The following is a 20,772-nucleotide window of genomic DNA, read 5'->3' as shown; positions in this document are numbered from 1 at the left end:
TTTTTTTGTCGGGACATTTTTTAAATTAAAATCCACTTGGAGATGTGTGCCAAGAAGGAGCTGTCTGCTGTGTAACTTTAACATTCCTGAATGTATGTCTCTGTGGCGTTGCCCTTGGCAGGTTCATTATAGAGCGAGAGAGGTCCAGCTCTGTTGAGTGATAGTTGGGTGAAGGTTAAGTCAAGTCATGTTTATTTACACAGCCCCTTCACCTCAAGAATGTTAAAAGAATGTCAAAGGACTGCACGATAAAACCATAGTAGATGAGAGTGTCTGGACAAGCAGAGAGACACTCTTGAAGCTGACATGTTTAACTCATACACACAGCAGACAGGAAGTCAGTACAATGATGCTGCAAAAATAAGGCAGCTCTGGACTTGGTTCTGGAAAGCTGATTTCTATTTTAATATTCTTTAAATTAAAGTCAAAGAAGACAGTGTGTCTTTCCCAAGATAAACATTGGATTGGATTTGAAGATTTACACATGTTTATCTTCCCATGGGGATGGTAGGTAGCTTGCTAATACATCCTCTGCTGCTTGCTAATTTACCTCTTGATTGTTGGTGACAGTCTGCCAGCCAGCACCCTGTGATCGGAAGGTGTGACAGGGTACATAAGGGATGGTGAGATCAGATAAATATGATTGTGTGAGCTTATTTATATGCTAGCAGAAGCTACAGTATTTGAAATCAGATCTTGCTCGAAATGGGAGCCAGTGAAGGGAGCCCAGAATGAGTTGAAGGTTTTTAATACTGATGCTTGGTAGCCTGGAAAATATGACATGGAAATACATGAATGTTGATCAAACAGAGAATGCCATTTTGTGACATTGCAAAATATTGTCATATTTATGTCCATCAGCATGTAACATGTAAATAGAAAATTTTAATGGGCCTAATGAATGAACCTTGTGGCACACGTGGCCAAGTTTTCTTATCGTAATGAAGAGAGGACAATTTGGAATCTTAACTAAGCTTTAAATCATTTACGACTTTTGTGAGAATCATATTGTCACTATGAAATGATTTTAGGTTTGGATTAAATGGTTAGAATTGTCTACTCTTGAAAACAATTATCAATTAGTTGAATACTGACTTTTATGTCCAGGAATTCAGAATGAAATATTCAATAGCTCGTCAATTATTAAGACATGAGGAACAAAGTGAAAATCATTAGGAACTTCCTTAAATAAAATGAATGTGTGCGCTGCGTTCAATATGGTTGAAAATATTGATGGTATGCTTTTGTTCTGCTGTTCCTACAAATAGAGTCTCCTGTGGTTATGTTTATTGTCAGCTGCTCCCATATGCACACACAACCCCCACACACACACACACACACACACACACACACTCACATGCACACATGCAAAGATGTACACATCCACACAATGTCAAACAATCCAATTAGCTACTGTCTAGTCAATTGGGGTTATTAGCTAGAGACTATTATATCACAACGGTAATTATTGCAAAGCAACAATGATGTGCTATTACAGTTCACTGTTATTGCTCCGTAGTGATGTGATGGCAGTAAAGATGGCAGAAGGGCACTGAGATTATAGAGAATTGCACTGTATAGTATTGACAGAAGCCGTAGGGTGGGGAAAAGGGGCGAGCTCAGTCAGCGAGCGCATGACAAAGAGTATTCTAACTGGGACCTGTGAGTCGAAGTCGAACTCTTCATAAACATATCTCATAATCAATGGCAGAATATCAAGTGATCCATCTTATCTGGCCTGTTAACGGTTGACATTTTCCCTTTATTAAAGCTGTGAGATGCTACACAGGGTTTTTTAACGATGACATGAGATGATCAATGGCTCCTCTGTTCTCGGCTTGAGGGTGCTTTATTAAAATGGGACGTTGTGTTGCTTCAGAACGATTTCTTCGTATTTAGAGGGTGATTTCCCCATTGGAATTTGGGTCTCAGAAGGCCAGATTTGAATGTGTAGCTCTTCCTCTTTTGTGCATTGTAATTAAGGAGAATAGGGCTACGTAATGCTTTGAGAATGGGTGCGAGACGGAGAGCGATAGCGATAGCTTGTTTTTATTACTATACCACTGGGTGGTGAGAGAGATGTGGAGATGTGTGTTGGGAACAATGGAAAAAATTACTCTTTGTTAAAATGAGGATGGTCTAGAATAGGAGGGCCCATTGAGACTGCCATCAGTGTCCCTGCACAGCCACATGAGACGCTATTCACCATTGTTACTATAAAACACTGCTTATATAAAAGCTCGCGAACACAGGTTACACAGAAGACTGAAGCAGCCACTCTGTAACAGATTACACCACTGCCACGCACAGTGGGGAGAAAAAAATGACTCCAATTTAAATTAATCCTTGTTTAAATTAGGATGAGAAATGAATACTGTGAATTGGCCATGCAGATGAGATGAGGCGTATATGATACAGTGTTTCATAGCTGGTTATCAAAGCATCACAGACACTGAGGCAGAGGGTGGCAGAATATGAGCTAAACCCTCAAAGAGCTTGAGTGGGAGAATAACTTGAGACCAGTTGACTGTAGATGGATAGGTGAAGCAGAGAAAATCAGCCACACAGGCAGATTTCACCCCTGGTTTAACAATTACTAAACAGTCCTAGTAATTATGTTTATATACTACTAATTTGTTTTATTATGTTATGTTTTAAGGGAAACGTACTTGCTGCCAGTAATATGATAGGTGTTCACAGACATTTTAACACCTCACTGGAGACATGCCATGTGCCAGCCTGCTTCAAAGCCTCCACCATCATCCCTGTCCCCAAGAAACCAAGGACCACTGGACTAAACGCCTTGTGTTGTCCCACCCAAAATTCATTACAGACCCACTAGTAACCCGTATTTACCCGCAGTAAACATGGCCCTTCATCCTCCAGCACCTGGACTCCCCAGGAACCTACGTCAGGATCCTGTTTGTGGATTTCAGCTCTGCTTTTAACACCATCATCCCGGCCCTGCTGCAGGACAAGCTCTCCCAGCTGAGTGTGCCTGACTCCACCTGCAGGTGGATCACAGACTTCCTGACGGACAGGAAGCAGCACGTGAAGCTGGGAAAACATGTCTCTGATTCCAGGACCATCAGCACCGGATCCCCTCAAGGCTGCGTTCTTTCCCCCCTTCTCTTCTCCCTGTACACTAACAGCTGCACCTCCAGTCACCTGTCTGTCAAGCTCCTGAAGTTTGCGGACGACACCACCCTCATTGCGCTCATCTCCGGTGGGGACGAGTCTGCCTACAGGTGGGAGATCGACCATCTGGTGACCTGGTGCAGCCAGAACAGTCTGGAGCTCAACGCTCTGAAGACAGTGGAGATGGTCGTGGATTTTAGAAAGAGCACAGCCCCACCCTCCCCCATCATCCTGTGTGAATCCCCAGTCACCACTATGGACTCCTTCCGCTTCCTGGGCACCATCATCTCCCAGGACCTCAAGTGGGAGCTGAACATCACCTCCATCACCAAGAAGGCCCAGCAGAGGATGTACTTCCTGCGGCAGCTCAAGAAGTTCAGCCTGCCAAAGACAATGATGTTGCACTTCTACACCGCCATCATTGAGTCCATCCTCACCTCCTCCATCACCACCTGGTACGCTGCTGCCACTGCCAGGGACAAGGGCAGGCTGCAGCGCATCATTCGCTCTGCAGAGAAGGTGATTGGCTGCAATCTTCCTTCTCTTCTGGACCTGTACGCCTCAAAGACTCTGAGGCGAGCAGGAAAGATTGCAGCTGACTCCTCCCACTCCGGACACAAACTGTTTCAGACTCTCCCCTCTGGCAGGAGGCTGCGGTCCATCAGGACCAAAACCTCTCGCCACAAAAACAGTTTCTTTCCGTCTGCAACTGGCCTCATTAACAAGTCCCGGGTCCCCCACTGACACTCCCCCCTTGCAAATGATACAAATGTCTCTGCACATGTAAATACTGTTTCATCTTGTTTCATCACAGACCTAGCACGTTGTTGTTGATTGTTGATCTTTGTTGTTGTATATTTTTATGTTGTCAGTTTACATATTTATATGTACACAATATTCTCTTCCATTGCGTTACTTCTGCACGGCACAGACCCAGAATAATGCACATGTCTACAATGTTGTTCTTCCATTCCATGCCAGTACATTTATTTATGTCAACTGTATGTTTGTCTACGTGTAGCACCTTATCACAAAAGCAAATTCCTCATATGTGTAAAACACTACTTGGCAATAAAGCTCCTTCTGATTCTGATTCTAAAAGAGAAACTTATAACACTCTCAATAAAAGACTGATAGAATCTACTCAGGATGACCAGCGTGACAGAGAAGGAGTTTAGTTTGCGGAGAAGATAAATTCTCTGTTGCCCCCGCTTCACAATGGCGCCGCTGTTTATATCTAACTTAAGATGGTCATCAAAAACAGACCCAAGTATTTATATGATGAGACAATTTCCACCTTTTCATTATGTATGATGCTCTCTGAAGCAGCATCTCTATTTCGCCCAAAGTCAATAATTAATTATTTGGTTTTAGATACATTTAAGTTAAAGAAATTGTTATCACACCATGAGATAAAGTCAGGTTTATCATTAAAACAGTAAACATGTCTTATGTGTCAAGACACTGTTGACTTTTTTAATATTAAACCAAGACCATGATCTTAACATAGTCCTGTGAGTGTCTAAACATAACCATCAAAAAGCTGACTCATGCTGAAGTTGCTACAAGCAGATCAAGAGCAGATAGTGGAGGGAAAACAGGTGAGATATGTTGGAAGTGAGCATTTTGCCAAAAGACAAAAAATTGTTGATAAAAAACAGCGCAACAGTTTCTTCAAAAACTGCAGTTGAAAATGAGTAGTTATTAAAAAGTAATTTCTAGGGGACAGGTTAGCATGATGAGACTAGAGAGAAAAAACTGGGACCAAACTGGAGGTGACAGCAGAAGGAAAACCTAGAAGAGGTTAGAAAAGTAGAGTAAGAAGAGAAGAAAAACAAGAATGAACTAGGCCTAAAAATGTTTTAAGTTTAGTGGAAAGAAGGTTGATATGACAACCTCATACACCTTCGGTTATCTGTTCACTGTGTCCCTAAATTAATTTTTGCTCTCTGCTGCTATTTTACTGGTAGCTGTTATCTAGTTATTAAGTCTCCTCGCACTTCCTCTCCTCTCTTCCTCCCTTCCCAACATCTGGCACCCACCATAGCCTAAATCCCTTTCTCTTAAAGCTTTTAACACTTGTTTTGTTCGCGCCCTCACTCGATCTTCCGCTTTCTGTTCAGAGGGCAGAGGGCTCTCGACATCCCAAATGCTTGATTTCCCCTCTTTTCAATTCCATTCTTTCGTCCCAGCTTGGGGAATTGTGAATGAATATGGAAAAAAACTTCCCTTTTTTTTTTTTTTTTTTACAGTTAATTTGCACTGCATTTTCTCTCTCTAGCCTGGTGTAGACTCAGGTGGGCATGAGTATTAATAGCTTCCCTCGTTCGTGACGTCGGCTGAAATCACACATGTGCCTCTTAACGCTCAGAGGTGTTTTATGTTAGTTAGACACATCACTCTCAGCGGTTAGTTAGTCAGGGCTGTAAAGCACTTCAGCACCTCAGTACAAAACAGAAAAGCAAATCTAAAAAGTCTTTTCTGCCTGCCTTTTGCCTCTTAGCTATAACGATGTATTCATTTGCATGCTTTTCTACCTTTCTATCTTGTTTTTCCCACTTTGGTAGTGTTTGTAACTATTCTATCTGTTGCTAACCTTCTTTCTGCTTTCCCTCTTTCTCTCTTTCTCTTCACCAAATCATTCTGCTCTTTAATGCGATTTTCAGTCTTTCATTCCCCCTCTTTTCTCTATTCCTCTGCATGTGACCATGTGACTAATCTCCCTCTGCCTCTCTCTCTTCATTAGAAAAGGCCTGTATACTCTGCCTGAAAGCTTTGTGGGGTCCTAAATGCTAAATGCCAGTCTGTCTCTGCCAGGCGCCCGCTTAGTGCCGGTCTCCTTGGTGACGAGACCAGCGATCAGTCCGTTCTGCACCAGACACTGAGGGGTTTGTGATTGAGTGTGCATGCTTGTGTGACTTACGTGTGTGTGTGTGTGTGTGTCTGTGTCTGTGTCAGCATACAGTAGCTTTGTGTGTGTGTTTTGCCCCCTATCTGTGAAAAGACATGTACTGTAGGTAACGCGGGAGAAAGCAGGGCAGGACGAGGGGCATGTATTCACTGGCTCATTATCATGTGAATGCATTATGTTTCCTGTCAACATGCCTCTGCCAAACAAGGGGGGCCCTGTTCTCTCTGCCAGGGTTTAAGCTCCACAGCAGCCAGGCCCCAACGTGGTGCAGTTCTGCACTGGCACAATTCACCAGGAGTTTAGCTCCACTGACACTGCTGTTGGCCTCATCTCAATTCTGTCCATCTGTACTGGCATCTCAGCAGCCGGCGAGGAATCAGTCTGTGGGAATGAGATGGGGAGACTCCATTCAGAAACATTTAACTGTTTTAAAATGATGGAGGGCTTGTTATGGTTTGGATTTAGATACTTTTGATAAAATTCTCAATCATGTGTCAAAAACTTGGCATATATACATTTTACAATATCATTAATGTTTTTACTATGATGAAATATGTAAAAACTGTTTTACAGTGCAGCACAGCTCTGCATTTATTACCAGTTTGGTCCATCCAGCCATTCATTTTCTGCTGCTTATCTTGGCTGGGGCGTGGTGGCAGCAGGCTAAGCAAAGGTAGTCCACACGTCCCTCTCCCCCTGGGACCAATTTGCTTTGGGAGACTTTACAAGGAGCTATTGCCCCTGACAACACAGCTCCGGAGGTCACAAACCCCAACACCGTGATAAGGTGGTGAACATCACAACAGGTTTTTAGGCAGTAGTTTGTAGTATTACTGTTATCCTGTATATTTTGATGGTGAGGGTCTGCTAACCTACCTACAGAGGAGAGAGGCCAGGTGATTGTTGCCTCACTTGCTTGTGCATCATTTGAAGTGATACTGTGAGGTGTTTTTAATACTCAACTCATCCCTGTAGATAGGCATGTGTATGTGGATGTGCAAGCTATGTGTGTACATGTATTGTGTACTCAACCTTGATCAGCAGTCGTCTTTAAATGGTACCTTATGAAGTTCCTTATGTCAGACAAACAAACAACAAAGACTCGTTTTTCTTCTAAGTATAATCAATGAATGATAAGATAATAATGACCAATATTCAGGTCATGCTGATAAAGATGGGAGCATTTGGCATCTCCTCTTGCAGCTGTGGCTGGCAGAGGGATAGGTCTCTGAGGTGGTCACCCACCTCTTGGTTCAGCTCGGGCCTTGGCAGGTGACTGAGCTCACAGTCTCTGGTGGGCAGCCTTGCCAAACAGGACTGCCATCAGGTCTTTTTCAGTAGCCAGGTGTGGGGTCTGGTCACTCAACTCAGGTGAACTCAGTGAGGAGTCTTGCACTGGATGCGTCATCAAGACCCTCCTTTCAGCGTCTGGGTCAATAAATGTAGGTGGAGTAAATTTAAGAAGTACCTCTTAGTTTAATGAAACAGCACCAACACACACAACTATCAGCCTTCAAAAGTTTAATTAACACCTCTAAAACAGTCTAACCAAAAACTGAATATTAACCTTTGTGGACATATTACAGGACTGTTTTAACAGACTGCGTTACGTTTTATCTTGTGTGTTGGCCATGCTACTCATTGATAAACCAGATGACCTGAAATGGCTTTTGTTAATCAAATCCAAATATGATTTTAACAACCACCTGGAGGAAAACAATGTGCTCTAAGGAGATCCATCAAGCAGGTGGCCTTTGCCATTATCATCATTGGCCCGTTCACACTCTACAACAGTCTTCCCTACACCGGTGCTGCACCTTTGGCTGCTGTTGGGGGTATTGATCCGGCTGACAGAGACTAATTCTTTGATACACAGGCGTAAAGTTAGAGGTCATCCCTGTGGTCTGAGCTCTCACATCTCACTGGGACCAATTTAAAGACCTGAATAGCTGAGGGTCCTAACACTGGGTTTCACAGGGAGTGTGTTAGCAAAGGTATATGTATGTGTGTGTGTTCATGCATGGGTGTACTGTGCTCCAAAGTTCCTCTGCAAGCAATATTCAGATGCTGTGACTTGCATCTGTGAGAGATTGCATGCAGCTCAGGATCCAGGATAGCTCAGGACAGATCCAGAATATTATTGAGGGGGGAGGCCTGGCCAAGACAGGAGCAGCAGACAAGATCAACAGTAAACACATTTAGAAATTAATAATAATCTCATTGCCTCCTAAACAAGTCATTTTATCTTAAAGGAATGATTTGATATTTTGGGATATACACTAATTGGCTTTCTTGCTTAGAACTGGATGGTTCCCATAAAAAAGCTTAGGTAAGTGGCTAAAATCAACCTGTTAGTCCATGCTTGAAGCCTTTTACTTGTAAATGTGATAGCATAAATCTCACCAAAGACTTGAGTCTCTGGTGATCGCCCGGAAATTGTGCTAATTAGTGAGCTTTATAGGTGCTGTTAGCTTTGCACAGAGCCAGGCTAGTTGTTTCCCCCTGCTTCCAGTCTTAATGCTAAGCTAAGATAACCGGCTACCAGCAGTTCCTTCAAATTCATTATACAGGCACTGGAATGGTATCGATGTTCTGATCTAACTCTCGGTAGGTAAGTAAGCAAATGAGCATTTTTCCCAACATGTTAAACTGTTCTTTTAATTTAAGGACTGGGTCAGCCATGTCTATCTCTGCATTTCCAGACCAGTTTGGGGGTGATTTCTAAAAAACGAGTCAGCAGTCAATTTTGCAGTACGCTCAAATGTTTTCTGTCCACACGGAACCATGTAAGGTGGAAAAAAGAAAAAAGCCCCTTATTTTGGTTTCTGACATGTGATGGATGACTGATTGAGAGAGAATCTAAAAACAATCTGGCTACATCCACTTGCAGATTCACTGTCAAATGACCTTGTGAGAAAAGCATATGTGAATCCACTAAGTTGGCTCCAACAGTCTCATGCTCTAATGTATCTGTGCCAGACTGAGCCACTTCAACTGCTCTTATTTCTTTCACACTTTTTCCAATTAGAAAATGTCTTGTGATTGAAGGACAGCAGTCGGCTTGGTAATATATAGAGAGTATTAGTGAGTGTATGTGTGTTTAATAAAGAAAGAGAGCAACAATGTGGGTGTGAGTTGAGCCATGTTGGCAAGTGCTTGGGTGTCATGACTTTATTATCTTGGCCCGTGTGCATGTGTATGTTATCTTTGCTTAACTGTGAGTTTGTATATGTACATGTGTGAGTATGTGCATGTGTCTTTATTATCTTGGCTTATTGGACGTTTGCGCCGAGGTTTCTTAGTTCACACACTGGGTTAATTGACCTCTGGGGACGTTTCTCTCCGCAGTGATAATGAATGTCTGAATGATATGATTATTCTGCATTTGCCTTAGATATGAGATTATCATGGGGCTTTGAGTTCTGAGGTGGCTTATAATCTTTTAAATGACACATTTAAATGCACCATCTCAAATATGTTTAGCGTGTCTTTGATGCCTGTGTCAGAAATTCTACTTTTAATATATTTTTATATTTTACAGAGGTTTACTTTTTGCATCATTTTAAGATGTGTATTGGGTATTTAAAGAATTATATTCCTCCCACCAGTGACACATTCAAATAGATTTGGTTGACAAAAATAGATTTGGACAGGTTCTCTTCAGGTTCTCTAATCTTCAGGTAAACAGTTCCCTGCAAAATGGGAATGCAGTGTCTTGGAACTGAACTCTTCATTTGTTTTATTCACGTGCAAATACATATTATATGAACAATATTAAAAGGTCTGATCATCAATGATTAATAGTCTTTGTGCTGTAATGTAGGTTAGGGCCCAGGAGGCTAGCGAGCTGGAACGTAAAACAAACAAATCATTCTCCATAAAGGAAAACACCCTCTCAGCTGCAGCCTGCGTTGTAATGACCTGTATTCCCAATAACAAAGAGTGCTGACGATGAAAAATTATCAGTGTGATGAAGTCATGAGGGGTTTTTGTTACTCGTGTTTAAATTTGTTCCCAGCACTCTCAAGGACAGTGTATGTTTTATGATGCCAAATACGTGTACACATGAGCGGGCACACACACTCACTCAGAGGCTTTCACACCTAGACAATCAAAGAAACAAACTAATGAAGCCTTTCTGAAACAAACAACTTGATTAAGACTCAAGAGGGGAGAGAATCAGGTGTGAACACCGTCGGTCATGAAATCATGTGTGAACGTATGCCAAGGATGTGTTTTTAAAGATGCAGTTTGTGTACTTTTAAGAGATGCACCACCTCCCGAGGGAGATTGTTTGGGCATGCTATCTCCAACATTGCTACTCACTACCTGCTGATCATCTTCTGGCCGAACATACCGGCAGGAGAGCCGAGCGTGGGTTAGCCTCTGGGAGACACACTTTTGTTTTCCTTGAAGCTGCATTTGTTCAGTGTTCACTGATCAGTTCTCTTCCTTCCCTTGTTCTCTTCTATAAGATAGAAGGAAAGCTGTGAGTAAGGCAGACTAGAAAAACAAAAGACAAATTTCTGACTGTAAATTAGTGATTTTAATAACACTTCAATATAATGCTTTATGTTACCAAGAGCAAATCTTTACCTATATACCAATTTAGGGCATACGCTTTGATTAACCATGACAATATAAAGATATTTCACTTCATCCAGCACTTGTATATTTAGTAATAAACTTTTGTTTTCACTGCTCAAATAGTGTCCTCAGGAATGCAGGCAAAGCTAAAGGTGCCTCAGAGTGATTTGTTTTATTGTCCTCTTAGAAGAAGTATAAAGAGCTGGGTGAATCCACATCAGAAGCAGAGGCAGAGTTATATGCTTTGACCCCTGGTAGGATTAGGCTGTGGTTGGGGCCCCTACTTCGCCATGGTGGCGGCTGGGTTATCAAGTAGTGGGAGGGCCATGGCGACTTGTTGCAGCTGGTATAAAGTCATCTTGTGTGAGATAGAATGAAGGTCATATTCAGCTCCGTCACCGTCAGCTGAAGAGGTGGTCAGTAGCAACGTCCCGATTGGCCGGCTACGCACATATAAACCTTGTTTCTTCAGTAGAAAGAAGTTCCAATGAAAAATTTTGACTTTGTTCTGTAGTTATGGATGGTCCAGAGTAACAATGGCACTGTTTCTGGAAAGGGATGTTGCTGTATTTTTTAATGCTGTTCCACAAACATAATTCCATTCACCTCCATTGAAATCTTAACATTTAATCTAACTGTTTAAATGGCCCAACACCACTTGGGAAAAGTGAGAACAATTACATTTTTATTGTGTTTATTTATTGGTATTTTGGACCCTTTAAATTAAACCCTGTAAAGCACTGTGAAGTCCCAAAAGACAGTAATACAACAAATAAATAGCCCTATAACCAATCATATTCCCAGTGGCAGATGATTTCTCTTTGAATTTATGGTTCACGAAACAATGAAATTCCTGTCCATGTGTAAAAATGAAATGAATGAAAATCACTGTTGCTGTTTGCACAGCCCCCCTCTCCATTTATAGACACACGTGTGGATTCTGTCACTAGGTCTATTTAATAAATCAAAGAAAGGGACCATACATTCTACATTTGTTTGGTCAGCATGAGACAGTATCTCAAAGCAGATGTTTCAAGCTAAAAATGTAAGAGTTTGCAATGTTGTGATACTAAGCTGAGCTCTGAGAGGTTGCAGTTTGGATATAAGTTGTGCCCAATTAAACACCTGGGCAGCAGAAACAACCTGTGAACACACTGACACAATATTACAGTTTCAGGGCCAACGACCCCACTGAGGTTAAATAGCTGAGTTTCCCTGCCAGTCAGTCAGAACTGAAGAAGTCCTTTGGATGAGGGACGAAACGTCTTCCAGTATCTTCAACCAAGTCCAGTTGCCCTTGATTTTAACCTTCATTGGATAACTATGACCTGGATGACTGAGAATCTTCATAGACGTTCACCAGCTAATTACTAATTGTGTCTCTCTGCTGATGGTGCTGGACAGGTAGTATACAGTGGGTTTATAGAGCTTTTTAGTAAAAACAAACAAACACCGGCCTGATGACCTTATGAGAGTGGTGAGAGTAAATTAAAGCTTTAAAGTTGCAGGATGAAAAACAGAAACAGTAAAGTGAAAGAAGCTAAACGGCTCTGTAGAACTGAGGGGGGCTGGGTTCATCATTATGAGTGATCCCTTTCACATACACATAATCATTTGATCCATTCTTAATATATAGATATTGATTACAGTAATACAGCCACTGTCAAAACACATATTTATTATTTCTTGTATGACATTTGTTACTTCTCAAGTTTCTTTATAATGTAAACATTTACTCCCACGGACACCTCTCAGAGTCTGAGGGAAACTGCCAGAAATTGCCACATTAGCAATCTGTGGGTAAACACAGAGGCAGATGTTTGAACCGAGAACAAAGAAACATAGATTAACACAAACAGTGATGTCAGACAGAGAAAGAAAGGCCAAGACGAGAATTACAGAGAGGTGTGTGATATGTGCCCATCAATGGGTGTTTACTTGTGGTGAGGGATGGGGGTACAGCTGCGGTGGCTTGGTCTCCATGGAAACTGACATTCCCATGAAGGTGCTTGCCAATTGTTGAGCTTGGATAATGGTTTGAAATTTTCTGTAAAGTGCCTCAGAGGTTGAGTTTAAATTCAACCTGCTCAGGGTAGACTCACGCAGTGACTAATCACACTGTTTTAGAAAGAAGGAAAGAAAAAGCTTACTGGCATTCAGACAGGAAAATATATAGCCTGCTCACATTTCAAATGTTTATTTTAACTCTTTTGTTCTCGGCTGCCGTGTCACTCCATAAAATATATCTTTTCATTAATCAAATATATAATGTATATACTGTCACTCATCACTCTTATATTCCTGATAGGAGCTGCCTATCCAACCATCATTACAGTATTTGCTTTGATTCAGTCCTGCACTGCTGTTTCATCCAAGCTGTTATATATTTGTGTGTCATTTCTATGGGCATTTACGTTATATGAGATATATTAACTGTTAAAATGACTACAAGTGCAGCACATGTTTTTCTCTGTTTCTGCATCCATTGCCTCTTTCCCATGAGCCTTTGCTCCAGCTGGTAGACCTATGAGAATGACGAATGAGAGTGGTCAAGCACCGCTGCTTAACAAATGATTAAATGATCGCCCCTCTCCGTCCCCAAGTGCAGAACACTTTAGCTGTAGGTGGTAGGTGGTATGAAGGCCTGCTGCTGATAGGCCTGTGAACATCAGCGACTGAAAAGGATCAGCCAGGCGAAGCATCAGCCTCACAGGTCTGCCTTCATCCGTCAGCTCATGCTGAAACAATCATTGTTATGTCCACCATTGAGAACCTTTACTTGAGTTGGAATCTATTTTGTAAATGCCAGTTTACCTACACGAGCACAAGGCATTTTTTATAGTGAGTTTGGGATGCTGCTGTTGAATTTGATCACATGAAGGGGATGTAATAGGATTCTCCAGTGAGCAAGTATATGACTATATTTCAAAGATTATAAGCGTTCAGCTCTATACAGTAAAATGGAGGCATTGCTTGTGTTACAGACCATGAGGACAAATACACAGGGGTGTTTATGGTAGGTATAAATGAGATTTGATCCTGTGACTGGATATATTTTGTACACATTTTATAGATGAAAACCCAGACATGAATTTGCAGATGAACGCCATAGACATGTCAGTGCGTGTGTGTGTGTATGTGTGTGTCAGTAGCAGATTGTAAAGCTTATTTGTATGCCACTGCAGCTCCTGTTGTTTCCAGGGCCCCTGTTGCCTGGGTGGTCAGTCTCTGTTCAGCCTGAGAGAATCAAAGGTTTTCAGCGGAGGACGGACCGTAACTGCCAGTGTCTCCTCTTTTCACAGTTCTGTGAATGGAACAACAGTGCACGACAATGAAGCAGTGTTTTGCATAAAAAGACAATAGACTGATTGTTTGAAATTGAAAAGTGTATTAAAAACTAGTTTAGTTACTCTTACAAATCAGCAGATGTGACTAAAGTAAGTCTGGATTCTAGAGAAAGAACTGTTATTTAGGAAAGCAAAGAGAAATACACAGCTAAAAGTATGTTTTTCCCAGGAGAAGCCATGTCAAGCAGTTCCATCCAGGCAAAAAGCTTTTATCACTGATACACTTAAAATACTTTGAGTGAAGGTAAAGAATCTCAAACACTCACTGTACCTTGAATGCAAAATGCAAAATGTCACTGATCAATTCATAGCCCGCGATGGACCAGCCCACTGAGCAGATCCTATTATAAGACAGCAGATGTAGCGGGCATCTGTTAGCACAACCCAACTACACAGCAGGTCTGTCATCCAGCAGACATGGGGTGGTTTGTTCGAGTGTGTCAGTTTCAAACTGGAAACCAGTAATTGAGGGCATAGTGGTTCAGGGAATTAGGGATAAAATGTTGTTTTGGAGAATTTACCACTGGCAGCATTGGTGGGAACAGTTTGGCAGTGGGGGGGCGTATAAAACATTAATTCAAATTCCCAGTGAATCCATTATTTATTATGTATCAAAATGATGATGCAAACATATCTACAAAGTATTTTCTGTTACGTCGTCTGTGGCCCGTGAGCATTACCAAACCTCTCAGCACAGAGCTGAAACAATAAATCAAATTTTGCAGTGTAACAGTGTATCTAATGTGCCCTCGCAGGAACCTCTGTAATATATTTTATTCTTTAATACTGTACCAGTGAAATGTAAGAAGCACTGTATGATGCTACCATGCTGGTGCATTCAGCTACCAGCAGAAGTCAAATAGGTTGATTGCTGTCTATTGTAATGATGACAGCAGTTAAGATGATATTGGCCGCCTGTCAGATGTCAATGGAGGCATAGAAAGAAAATGTTGGTTAGTTTAGGTGCACATGCTCTTGGGAAACAGCTAGTGGTGAAGGAAAGATGCCCAATCTTTTTGTACAAATGCTCGTAAAACAAGGTGATGATGTAAGAGAAATGCTTTTTTGTGCATCTGTCTCCGTTACAGAATTGCATACAGTATGTGCATGCACACGTGACTTGTTTTTTTTGGTGGATATGCAGCCATGCACAATAATTACTTTATGCTCAGTGCCAGGGAAGGATTTAATTAACTGTCCCCTGTCAGGATAGATAATTAGTCAATAACACACACACACACACACACACACACACACACACACACACACACACACACACACACTCTCTTTCATACAGATAGAATAAGTCAGTATGTGCCATGCAACACTAATGGTGAGACTAGAATGTACAATTACTTGCTGTTGCACGAACTACAAGTCTTGAGTGACACGGCTCAATAGGCAATTACAGAGGAGTATTGAGAAAAACTGCAGACAAGAACGGAGCATGGTGTGGGTTCTGTCTGCCCTCAGAGTGAAGCTAATGTTGTTGATTTTTGTTTAAATTGCTTCATCAGTGTGGTAGCGCACTGTATGATCTGCTCAGCCACACATGGCACAACAGTAATTATGTTTTCTTTGTCTTTTTTTTGCAGGTTCAAGGTTTGATCTACACACAGGGAAAGGTAAAAAAGGCTCCAGCTTACTTATAGATCTCTTTGTTCTTTCTCTACTCTCTTTTTCTCTGCCTGCAGTGGGAGACAGGATGATTAGCCGGCGTAATGCCGGTAGCTGCAGTTATGTGTGTTCAGGTTGTGTGTGGATGGATATAGCGGCATTATTGGGGAGATTTGTGGACCAGTTTGTCGCTGTTTCCACTGCACACTCACACGTGTGTGCATAGATAGTTAGTGCAGCCTGTTATCCTAATCATAATCGACATAAAATGTGGATTAGGGGATCTTATGGTATCAGTCATAATCACACACAAACTCATACAGAAATACACAAGCACACCTGCTGCAAAAAAAGAATGCAACTTGTATGTGTTCATGTCCCTTATTATGTCTAAACACGAATGCCATCTGAGAGATAGTAAAGCTTGCTTAGCTACATTTTTAGTTGATGTACAGTAAGCATCTTAAAAGGTCCCATGCTGTGTGTGCAGCTTTGCATGTACTGTTTGTTAAGCTAATGACTCAACAGGATGTCTCCCCCAAATGATTTTTTGAATAATAGAACATGAACATTTTATCTATCCTGGCATTTCATGTGTTTTTGTCTTTTATTGTGTTGTTTAGGATGACAGTTATAGCCATTTTGGGTTTTGCCATCTAGGCAGCACTTGATCATTGTGCCCATGGTGGACCCACAGCTCTTTTTGGTCTATTTCTGGCAGATGGAGTCTGTAACGGTTTATGTCTATGGCGTTCCCTCTGTAGATCCCAGAGTATTTTAGTCCAGAATAATCCCCACCATCTGCTGTCTCCTCTACTACGTTTTAGTGCACAGTATCTCTCCCTCTATCCGTCACTTCAGTCTTTTTCCTATTACATTTTCACTTCTTGTTTTCTCTATATTTTACTGTGATCCCTCCTAGCTGCATTTTTTAAATGTGATGCCCCGCTTCTGCTCCCACTCAGGCTCTCAATCTCCATAATTCCTGCTTCTTTGTCCACTTAATTCCAATGTGACTGCCCCATCTTTCTCATGGGTCTTCATTTTCTTCCTCTCCAATTTTCCATGATTCTTCCTCCTGACCCCCTCGCGTTGCTTTTAATACTTGCCTTTTGTCTGTCTTGTTTTAAATGTCTGGATGTCTCTACAGGCTCCTCTCATCAGTGTTTCTCACTTTATCCCTCTTTCTGTCTACACATATACACGCCCACGCCAACCACTCTCCACAGGCTGTCAAATCCTAATCTGGGCTTCATGAACACAGCCTAGACCCTCTGGTTTCCAATATGAAAGTCCAAAATATCTGCTCTATGTGTATGAAGCTACATTTTATATGTGTATTATTCCAGTGAAACTGCTCATCGGGATTGGGTTGCACCAGCTATTTGTAAATCCGTCGAGTTTGTGTGCAAAGTCCTTCTTAAGTTCTTAGTAACTACTAGCTAGTTTCAAAGTAGTGATTAACTAAATTAGGTTGCCCCATTCAAACTCATTACTACTTCTACAGTAGGGAAAGTATTGGCTGGTAATGTGTAAATCCGTTGCTAGGAAACATCTATGGCACCGTCCAATCAAAAGCAATCAGTTATGTAAACAGGAAGTCAGTGCATCATCATAAGCTGTAACATAACATTTTTTGAAAGCCAAGTGACACATTAAACATACCTGAAAATGATTTGCATCGCATAAGCGTCCACATTTAGATTTAGTTTAATGTTATTACAAATTTTATGTGAAATATAATTTAACATCAGTCAAATCAGTTACTTAAGTCACTAACAGCTTGTGTAACTGGATCCAGGAAAGCCAGAAACAGCATTTGTGCTAGCCAGGCTGCTGACAAATGCAGAACATCTTAAACTGTTACAGGCTGCCAGCTCACTCACAATGCTTCACAATACCTTGTAAAGGATATAGCAGTTTATGACACGGAATAACAATTAAACAGGGATTTGATCAGTGACATTGTTCCTCAAAAGTGTCTTTGAGCACTTTGGCAAAGCAAACCGCTGTATCTGAGAAATCAAACAGATCATTTTAACAACACGGATTAAAAGTTGATTAGCCTACGTTATTTTATTCTGTAACACACTTTTTAATCCAAACATTGTACATACTTTGGGAATGAATGTGCTTGTAAGTAAAATCTGAAAAATATACCAGCTTGAACGAACAGCAGCGGTATGGAGGCTAGACAAAGGTTCTTGTGACTGAAATCACAACTATTTGAAAAATCTCTGCTTGCTCGGAAAATCTCATTTGAAATATGGAAGACTCTTATCTTCCTCTGCAAGTACCTCTAAGGTGCCTGGGGAAAAGGCACTTGACTCTCAGCTGCTCCGCTGCAGTTGTTCTCTGGCAAATGGTACATGAGTACTACAGAAGGCTTTACTTGTGTACGACTGTATCCCTTCTTTCCTCTGCTCTCCTCTCTGAGACTGATGCTCTGAGTGAGGCAGAGCTCTTTGTCAAATTAATACAACTGAGAACATGACAAAAACACTTCCCCTTACACAGATACACATGCATTTATGACACTGATGATCTCCAGAGAGAGAAATCCAGTGTGCTATAATGTGGAGGGAAGAGTACGAGTTTCATTTGCCCTGATAGGTTCAGATGTACTGTGTGCATCCCTGAGGGGCTCGCAACAACCGCAATGACAAATATTAGCAAACCAAAATAGACAGGTATGACATCAGCACCTCAGTGACATGGTTTGTCAGCCGTGTACAGCACATCTGTGTACCAGCACACAGCTGGATTAACAATGACTGAATGGATTAGCCAGTGAGTGTGTGAAAGTGAGAGAGTTTGACAGAGGCAGAATGATAAAACACAGTGGTGACTCCTGTGTCAAGTGGGTATTTGATAAAGCCGGATACCTTAAACAGATACCGATAATACCCCGAGATCATCATATTTTGGCTCCACTGCTAATGACATCACAAAACCATGCACTCCATGTGTACATGCAAACTTATGCACACACATACATGCACAGAACTGAGCAGATCCTATCCTCATCATCTGACCCAAATCCATTAGCACTAGCAGTCACAACCTCATCTATCCGCTCCTCTCCCTCAATTTCCTCCTCTTTCGTTTCCTCCTCTCACATTTCCCAGACATCAGGTCTCTTCGGTGAGCTCGTCTGACATAAATAGAGACAGTCGAACAGTGAAGTAAAGCATGTAGGTGCCCACAGCCCCGTGGGCACTTATGGTACGGCTTTTTAAGTGGCACCTTATGAGCCAGCGTCTCTTTATGCCACTCAGAATGACAAGTGTATCAGTTCTTACCATTTTACAGCCCTCTAAGTGCAGACAGTTACATAAAAGCAGAGAAAGATAACTTCAGCCACAGCTAACGCCAACACAGACATCATGTTGTATTTAAATGCCTGCAACCTAAGAATAAACTGTTTTTGATTTAATTTAATGGTAAGGATGATGCTCCTTTAAATATTTCATATATGTTGTGTAGTTCTTTAAAGAACAACATAAAATGTTTGTGTGTGTGTGTGTGTGTGACTATGATTGCCAGCTGGACCATTTATGGTAAAACAGCATGCCTCTCTGCTGCTGTAAATTGCTTTGGATTGCTGTTAATAGCAACTTTTGACATTACCCTGTGAGTGCAATATTAAAATCCACCATGATGTCATTCTTCTGTAGCACATGTGCATTGCTGCAATGTGTTTCTTGTGTTTCTTGGATTACTGTATTTGAACATGCTCCTAGTGCTCTAAGAATGTCAGCAATGAATATAAGGCATGCAATCTGCTTGACTATTCAAAATGCTCCTAATTGAAATGCTGAAAAGACAGCTCTGGCTAATCAGCTTAGAGATGTAGCCCACAGTTGACAGATAATAAAGAGGATCTTAGTGCTGAAGAGTCTATTACCACCCATGTAATGAGAGTTCACATAATATGATCTGAGGACAATGGAGGGCTAGGGAAGTTAGGAGGGAGAGGGTAGCAGGCATGGAGTAAAGGGCTGCAGGAGGTTGAGGAGATGGCTCCAATTGTTCAGAAAGAGTGTTAAAAAAAGAGAAACATCACATTAAAGGGACTGTTTGTAAAAAAAAAAAAAAAGCTGAGCTTTTAAGAGGAGATTTAAAAGGTGTGACAACAAGTTGAACTGATGCAGGACACAAGACTGAGTGTGGGTCCATGAGCATACATAGTCACAAAAGCATAGAATGCTGGAGGCACATCACGAAAGTAAGTCAAGTAAATCCTTTGAAATTAATAATTGCAAAATCTACTGGAATTCAGTGCAAAGATCTTCATTTTCTTCTTTTAAATGTTTCCATCTCGCTGGCGTGCTTGACTATGATGAAGTCAAGGGAAGATTGCGTGGATGGTTAAAAGAAACCACCGTAAGAGATCGGACTTGAACCGTGGTCTCCGGTGTACATGTCCTCTCTAAAAAGGTTTTGAATCAGGGCAATAATGTAAAACTAGTCGCACAACTCTCAATGAAGCATCTGTATTTTAAGCCCTGGAATGAGATTGGGCTCCATATACTGTATAAGCTTATATATTGCCCCACCAATTGACAGAACACAGAATCAAATAAAAAAAAGTACAAGCTCCTGTAAAAGTCACAGTTTCTAAATGCCAACTACTTTGTTTCCAGCAGTCTGTGTGGAATAACATAATGCACCTTGTTTCTGACATGATGTGTCTTGGGAAATAATGCTGCAGTGAGTACAGCTAACATCACAGTACATCAACGTGTGCTGATGGCTCCAGTGGAAGGATAAAATGCCAGAGGACAACTCTGTCCGGACTGTCTGTCACTCCTCTCTCTTTCTCCCACTTACACTCCCTCTCATACTCTTCCTGACCCTCCAACCTCACCTTTCCACACGTACACACACGAGATTTCTAAAGCCTCAGTTTATGAGACGGACAAAGGTCGGGGCTGTGCAGTATGAGTGGAATGACACAGGACACAGTAGCGCCTTTCTAAGCAGCTCTACTGACACGGAATCTAGCCTTAGGGTACACAAATAACACTCGCTCTTCTTACCTCATTGTAAAGTTCATTTGGCAAGTAGAATGTAGAATGTATTTTATATTGTCCTAATCCTATTAAAGTTGAAAGTGAAACTAACACCACTTGGAATTAACAGTGCATGCCACTTCGTTACTGAAGGGAC

The 20,772-nt window shown here is 41.5% G+C and overlaps 1 protein-coding gene across 1 annotated transcript in view; it reads left to right on the top strand.

The window, feature by feature from the left end:
* Positions 1–20,772, top strand: part of igsf11 (immunoglobulin superfamily member 11) — a 110,059-nt gene that overhangs the window by 13,387 nt on the left and 75,900 nt on the right. The window contains exon 2 of the mRNA XM_038694016.1: positions 15,579–15,608. Coding sequence (XP_038549944.1) covers positions 15,579–15,608 — 30 coding nt within the window. The remainder of the gene's footprint in view (positions 1–15,578; positions 15,609–20,772) is intronic.

The sequence above is a fragment of the Micropterus salmoides genome, unplaced genomic scaffold (genome assembly GCF_014851395.1).
Source record: "Micropterus salmoides isolate LMB-PRFRI ecotype aquatic unplaced genomic scaffold, ASM1485139v1 Ms_hic_scaffold_3, whole genome shotgun sequence".
NCBI lineage: Eukaryota > Metazoa > Chordata > Actinopteri > Centrarchiformes > Centrarchidae > Micropterus > Micropterus salmoides.
Note: the sequence above shows the minus strand (reverse complement) of the source record. Positions and strands in the feature narration are given on the sequence as shown.